Source organism: Phaseolus vulgaris, chromosome 10 (genome assembly GCF_000499845.2).
Source record: "Phaseolus vulgaris cultivar G19833 chromosome 10, P. vulgaris v2.0, whole genome shotgun sequence".
Lineage (NCBI taxonomy): Eukaryota > Viridiplantae > Streptophyta > Magnoliopsida > Fabales > Fabaceae > Phaseolus > Phaseolus vulgaris.
Window position 1 is genome coordinate 23,952,685 of NC_023750.2, and position 7,839 is coordinate 23,960,523.

At 35.9% G+C, this 7,839-nt stretch overlaps 1 protein-coding gene across 1 annotated transcript; it reads right to left on the bottom strand.

Moving 5' to 3' along the window:
* Positions 1 to 2,341: 2,341 nt before the first annotated feature.
* LOC137819084 (AT-hook motif nuclear-localized protein 22-like) lies at positions 2,342 to 3,975 on the bottom strand. The gene has a single exon (XM_068622824.1). It carries the CDS (start codon positions 3,390 to 3,392, stop codon positions 2,460 to 2,462), a length of 933 nt encoding a protein of 310 aa, XP_068478925.1. The 5' UTR covers positions 3,393 to 3,975; the 3' UTR covers positions 2,342 to 2,459.
* Between the last annotated feature and the right edge of the window lie 3,864 nt (positions 3,976 to 7,839).

Here is a 7,839-nt window from a genome sequence, read left to right on the forward strand (position 1 = left end):
AATTGATCTCTCTCTCCTCTATCCAATAGCACGAATACCTTCCACAAAATTTTATCCAAGAAGAACAAAAGTTGAGAAAGGTTGTGAAATTGGTATGTACTTATTAAATGGACTTAAGGTTTTATGATAAACAAGTAGGTGAAAAAAAGACATTGATTATAATGGAACTTATTATCTCAAATTGTACTATATTATTATAATGTAGTTCCAAGTTCCAAGTGATGCTCACCATGATGAAGCAGAAAGGTATAATCATCTAATCTAAAGCACAGTAGTCATGGTCCACCAATATGAACATTACAGATCTAAAAACATCTATAAAAGCTATTGATTATCAAATTAAGAAAAGATAAAGGACTAAAGCTACGTGTCGGTATTTATTCCAGGGTTTTGATGCTCTAAGCTACCTATACGTGAAGTCATAATTAACCAGAGCTTGCTCCAAAAACTAAAACCAGAAAAAAAAAAAAACATGTGTATCAGTTTCTCATTCTGAATGAGAGGACTCTAATTAAAGTGCTGATAAATTCAAGATTCTCTGTTTCGTTTCTTTAGCGTAAAACCCGTATATAGCTTCCATAAAAAAAAATGATATATTGAATTCAGTGTAATTAAATGCAGATACATGTTTTTTTTATCAGGAGTCATGGGATTTGTATCATGAACAAGAGTAGCGTTTTATATCGATCCTTCCAAAATATAATAATAATCTTCCTAATACTTTATAAAACAAATAGTGTATAAAAAATAAGTATACACAATATTTTAACAATATAAAAAAAATAATATAGTAAAATGATAACTAGTTTTCATGAAGAAGAAGAAGAAGAATGATAAGTAGTAGAAATATATATGTTATTGTTGCATGTTTTTCAGAAGAAGAAAAATGAACAGTGAGTGTGGCAGTGTGTCGAAAATGGCTCCCTTAACACAAGAAATGCTGTATGTAGACTTTTTCAGGCAGTGTTTTGTTCATTATTGAGAATGATCTTTGGGAAGTGCTGATCTATGGAAAAACTGAGCTAGAGGAACTGGACAAGGCTAAGAATAGAATCCAAGGAAAAGATGGATATTAATAAATTAAGAAAGCACATATTGGCATTGGTGGAATAACAGTGTAAAGAAGCAGAGAGAGCTAGCTAGGGTTTCAAGGAGCATCTATTCTATAGTGAAGACAAAACTCTGAGTTTATTATTATCTCTCTTCTCTCCTTCAATATGCAACCATATATATTAATATTAATATTAATATTAATATTAATATATAGTATATAGTTTTATACTTACTGGTATAACACTTACCTCAAACTTTTGATTTTACTTGCACCCTTTTATTTGTCTAGTGCCAATGGCACTTTAGGGAGAGGCTTTAACTCTTGCTAGCTCTTGAGGTCTGTTTGTTCCGGTTGTTGCCTCGAAAAGGAACCTTTTTTTTTTCCAGAGCAGCGCACGTGTGACCCAACACCCAATGCTCATCTCTGCCACCATAATACTAGTAAACCCTAATCACACAGAGACAGACAAAACATAGTGAAGCCCATAACCCCCACCATTCCCCTTATTCCTAGAAATGCATGAATTTAACTGTCCAACATCTGTTACTTTCTAAGAGTTATCAACTTAATAATAAAATACTCTAAACATTTAATTAACTGCAGTGATATAAGGGGTGGTCTTCTAGTACTAGAATGCTTAAAAGAATTGGAGAAAAATATGTTTTTCATCAGACATGGTGCTAATTTTGAGTATGGGGTTTGGATGTAATGATGGTGTTAGTGGAAGAGAAAGAGAAAGTGAGAGTGAGTGAGTGAGTGATAATGATGGTTGAGTTAGTTGTTCTAAGTACATGAGGCTAATTATTGTGTCCAAGACTTTTTCTTCAAGTAGATAAAATTTAGAATAAGTTCATATGTACATGTTATTGTGTTTTACTGTTGTTGGGTTATTTGTATTTTTAGATCATGTTTTAGAATCTGAATCTAGGTTCGGAGTCCTAGAAAAACCACTCCAAACAGATAAAAAGGCACAAATGAAGGAAAAATTGAAAAGAAAACAGAAAACCGTTCTCTTTTCCTACTTCCTGCAAAGATTGACTGATAAATTATCAGACAAGATGCTGGAATTGCAGCAAAAGCATGAAGAGAGAGAGAGAGAATGCACATGATATAGCTGCTGCTTCGTCTCGAAGCAACTACATATATAACGACAATTTAGATGTGTAATAATGATCAAACCCCACCGAAAATTCATGAATTTTTACATCCTTCTGCAACTCAACACCGATCAAAGGCTTTAATTAACAGTAAACTAAGTTATAATTAAGCAAGAAGGAGAATGAACAGTGAAGATCATAAAGAGAGAGTCGAAATTAAAAAAGAAGAAAGAAGGAAGAGAGACATGAAGAAAAATAAAAGAAGAAAACAAAGATAACCGAAAAACCCATGAAAGTAAAACATTTTGTTAAAAAGAGGGGCGTGCAGTGCCACCCCAATAACCCTCAGCCGGTAATTGAACCGAATTCAGAAGATTCTGAGGAACTCCATGGAAGAGAGAAGAAGTATTGGGATCTCCCACAAGCTGCTGTGGCTGTTGCGGCTGAGATTGCGATTGCTGCTGTGTCCCTGCAATTCCCGGCGACCCTAATCCGCCAGTGCCCGGAACTGGTACCGGAGTTTCCTCATCCTCTAAGGGTAGTCTCTCATAAGCAGCATTACCAAATGAAGCAGCCATGATAACAACGGGACCTGAAGCCAGCAGGGGTCCCACCACGCTTCCACCTACTACCTGTCCCTGTCCGCCAGCAAGGTAAATGGCTAGTCCTGAGGCGGCTGGCGGAGCCGGCGGCGGCAGAAATGAACCGGACAGGGATAGAATCTCGAACCTTCCATGAAGGGTCACAACGGCGCCCGGAGAAGCTGGCTGCCGGAGGGTCACGTTGGTGACGGTGCCGCTGCCGCTGAGCACACAAACACCACGCTGTCGCCGCCTTGCGAAGGCAGTGACGCTCTCCATGATGTCGCAGCCGTTGGCGATTTCCATAACATGGGATCGGAGAGCGTTGGCACTGTCCCTTGTGATGATAATGGGTGGTTTGGGCTTGTTCTTGGACCCTGCGGGTCTTCCTCTTGGCCTTCTCCCCATTTCACTTCCTCCTCCTCCATCTCCTGACCCGGGTTCCTGGCCATCTCCGCCGGCGTGGGGGGGCGTGGTGGCCCCGCCTCCACTGCCGGTGTTCTCGTCGCGACCTCGCTTCTGGCCGCGGCCATTGGCAGCTTCATCCTCCGTGTTTTGGTGGTTGTGGTGGGGTTGGAATTGGTGGTGAGGGTGTAAGTGAAGATCTCTAGTGAGAAAAGGGGGAGGGAGAGGACGTCCTTGTGCTGCAACAGGATCCATTAATCACAACCCTAAAACTTGAGTCCTTGAACAATGAACACCCAGAAACCAAAAGGTAGAAGCTAATTGAAAAGACAAGAAATTTAGATCTAGAAGGTGGTGATGGTGCTCTCTCTTTTGTGGGGGCTTGCTTGGTTTTCTTTGGGTTGTTTACTTTGAGGTGTTGGGAGCATGCTACTTAGTACTTACCTTGAAACATAAAAGGAAAGGAGAAGAAATTAAGGTTGTTTGCAAAACCCCACCAAAAATTGAGCTGAAAAAGGCACCATTTGGTGATTATGGTCTGTGTGTGTAGAGAGGCTTGGTTAATTTGATGATTGGCATCTGAAGCTAAGCTACCTTTATGGGAGTAAGGGAGAGGTAGTTCAGGGTTTGGAGGGAATAAGGTAATAAAGAGTTCTAAGAAAGGAAAAAGAGGGGAAGAGAAACGAGTTGGGGGAGGCTTTTGTGTTGGGTTAATATGGGAGATGGTGGTGCTATTTCATTTCTCTTTTTCTTTTTTCTTTTTCATTTTTTTTTCTTTTTAGTTTTTCCCTGAGTTGAAATGAAACCCCATTTGGGTTAGGGTTAGGTCGAAGGAATCGGATCGATGATGGATGATGGGTTTGATATTGGTAAGAAAGACAGCGTGCGCATGGGCGCTGTGTGTGGGCCCCACACTTCTCTCTGTGGGTCCCACTTTATTCAACACTTCCATGCTTTGCTTCCTCTCTATGTCTCTCTCTAAGTTCCTATTCTATCCAAAAAAAAAGCCTGCAAAATAAGATCACAGTGTGTCCTTAACTTATTGGCCAAAACCCTTACTCCATAATCCTTAATCCTTAGCTCTTTTGCTGTGATCTCTCTGACCACCTCCTCTTTCAGCCACCCACCTCTCAAACTCTCACTTTTCCTTTGGAACTCATTATTGCTTCCTCTCATACCTTCCCAGAATCAGTATACTTCAAACTCCACCCATATTTCTGAACTCTAACCTTCCCCACCATTCACAAATCTCTTTCAGTTTCTATAAACAGTATTCTACAAACAACTCTTTGTTCTTTCTAAAACTCTACTCCCAGAGAATGATTCAAACAAAATCTATATATATCTACTATATTTATCAACATTTTTCTTATATATCACAAGTGTTAGACATTAATTTAGAACAGCTTTATGTGGATTGATTGAAGTTCAATATGTTTTATCCTGAAAATCATATGGGAACAACTTGTCTTTTGTATGGATTGGTATAATATATATGCATGTATTTTTATTATTGTTAGTTTTTCCATGAAACTAATAAAATGGTATTAAAAAGTTGATAATCATTGATTCTGAATAAAAAACCAGGTACTAGGAGTTTCAAATGATTTCTAGAAGTACGTTCTTGATATGTTGCTCTTGTGCAACTTTATGTTTTCTTAATCATGAAATAATAAAAAGATTCGGTTCGTGGTATAATGTAACAGTTAATAATACCATTAATAATAGGAAAAAAATGTCATAAAAATACATTTTTTCATGATAAGATTTGTTGAACGTTTATTTTATTTTGTTTTCATATCCCAACCAAATATCTATATACTTTAAAGGAGTCCTTTATAGTCAGCATTATAATATATACATTATATTATATATATATATATATTATAATATATATATATGAGTTATAGAGTTTGAAAAATATTATTATCCACCAATAAAAGAATATAATTCAATTCAACTTTTCTTTTGACTGTTTCTAACTCACTGTTAATGTTAAGAAAATTATGAAGTCAAAGAAAACCGTGTTCAACTATCAGATAGCAAAAACTGATAAAAAAAAACACATTTTGACTGTGTATTGGCATAACGCTTACTTTTAAAATTGAAGACATTCATTACAGAGTTTTGTTTTTATTATATTTTTTATAAATATTATTACTTTGACCTTTAAACTAGTGGGCGTTTTCTACTGGTTAAATTTGTATATTCAAAAAGATAAATAGTTCACATTGTAAATAGTTTTTACAGATCAAATTAATAATAAATAATGTTCGCATGTATGACCATTTTTATTAGATAATTATCTCAAATAACTTATTTTATTATGGATAGTTAAAAATCTTTTACATTGTAACTCATAGAAATTAAACTCATAAACTTGGTCTGATTAACTTTTTTGAATAAAACTTATATATAAATCATACAATTATACATTTCTTTTATAAAATTAATAAAAGAAGAAACTGAGCTGAGTTTAGATGAATTTTTAAATTAACTGACCCAACACTTAAAACTAACGTTTCATTTAACTTCAGCTAATTCAAAATTCAGTATTAAATCCATTTTACTTTTAATCTTTTTAGAAAAGCCTGGATTTAAAAAATAGCTATAAAAAATAAAATAAAAATATTATATTAGGCTAACTTAACTGGATAAAAAAAATCAGTTTTTAGTAAAGATTGTATACCATTGTTTGTAAAGGGAAATTTTGTCTAAAAGAAATTTAATCATCTTACTCTTTCCTATATTTAGATAGAAATAGAAGAAGTGTATACTAATTAATATAAACATATTTATATATTAAAATAAAAAATATTTATATAGTGTGCTATTTTTTTCTGAATTTAGTTTGTGGATATAAAATCTTATATACTTATATATCAAATATAATCACAGCATTTCAAATAACAAAACAGAGGTAGACTACTAAATAAAAGATAATCACACATAAATCCATCTTATAAATAATTGTTATGCTTATAGATAAATATATATAATTCTAAATATCAAATAAGTATATAATAAAAAATATCAATTAATATATTTGATTAGATAAATAGTAGATTTCAATGGATGTATCAGTGTCTTTGTACCTTTATTATTTTTTGGAATTTTGAAAATCATGTTTATTCTTGATTTTCATATCTAGTATTTTGCCTAGTTGGTATGTGATGGTTCTTTTTATTGATAAAGAATAAAATTAAATAAATTATCACATTTAAAGGATGTTTCTGTTGGAGATCCCACATCGACTAGAGATTAGAGCCTTTCATTGTATATAAGTGGGTGCAAACCTCAACCCTATGAGCCGGTTTTATGGGGTTGAGTTAGGCTTAAAGTCCACTTCGTAACATGGTATCAGAGCCATTTCGAGCCTATCCTAGCGAGTATTTGTTGGGCCTATCATGCCACCCGCTATCGGGCCGCTATCGGACCACCCATAATATATAGTCTCACGCCCGAGCTTCTATCTATCACTCTCGGCGTGAGGGGGGTGTGTTGGAGATCCCACATCAACTAGAGATGAGAGCCTTTCATTGTATATAAGTGGGTGCAAACCTCAACCTCAGAGCCGGTTTTATGGGGTTGAGTTAGGCTTAAAGTCCACTTCTTAAATATGGTATCAGAGCCATTTTCGAGCCTATCCTAGCGAGTAATTGTTGGGCCTATCGTGCCACCCGCTATCGGGCCGCTATCGGACCACCCATAATATATAGTCCCACGCCCGAGCTTCTATCTATCACTCTCGGCGTGAGGGGGTGTGTTGGAGATCCCACATCGACTAGAGATTAGAGCCTTTCATTGTATATAAGTGGTTGCAAACCTCAACTTCATGAGCCGGTTTTATGGGGTTGAGTTAGGCTTAAAGTCCACTTCGTAATATGGTATCAGAGCCATTTCGAGCCTATCCTAGCGAGTGTTTGTGTTGGGCCTATCGTGCCACCCGCTATCGGACCACCCATAATATATAGTCCCACGCACGAGCTTCTATCTATCACTCTCGGCGTGAGGGGGGTGTGTTGGAGATCCCACATCGACTAGAGATGAGAGCCTTTCATAGTATATAAGTGGGTGCAAACCTCAACCTCAGAGCCAGTTTTATGGGGTTGAGTTAGGCTTAAAGTCCACTTCTTAATAGTTTCAATCTGTAAAAATAAATGAGATTAAAGAACCCTACAAATTGTATCCATACAAAAGTGTAGGCAAGTTCATTTGTTTGAGCTTACTCTCATCAATATCCACCCAAAAAAGAATACACCCCTTTGTATTAGTTACATTTTTTTTATTAGAAAAAAACAAATGAATAAACATGATGTATTTCGGGGATATCCCAACCCTTATACAACTATCAACCCATAAAAACTCCTCTACTCATCAACTAGACCTCCTAATAATTTCTAATAGACTTTATACAGACTAAAGGCTCAAGACACCAATTAGAATAGGAAAAACATACTCCACGTACTTTGAACTTTACCCAAGACTAAGCCTTGACCTACACTAGAGAAAAAATTTCATTATGATCAATCCTACCACCATTAAAAATTCTTTTATTCCTATGCTTCCACAATTCTCCTACAACTGTTATCCACACCGAACTCCATATTTGATTAACACCTAAACCCTAAAGCTTAAAAAATGTTGTTTTGGCTCCCGGTGATCCGTCGATGCCAGTCCCATCCACTCATAACACTTAGAC

What these genes read in the sequence shown, in the direction of transcription:
- LOC137819084 (XM_068622824.1), bottom strand. Translation starts at nt 3,392, where the DNA reads ATGGATCCTGTTGCAGCACAAGGACGTCCTCTCCCTCCCCCTTTTCTC.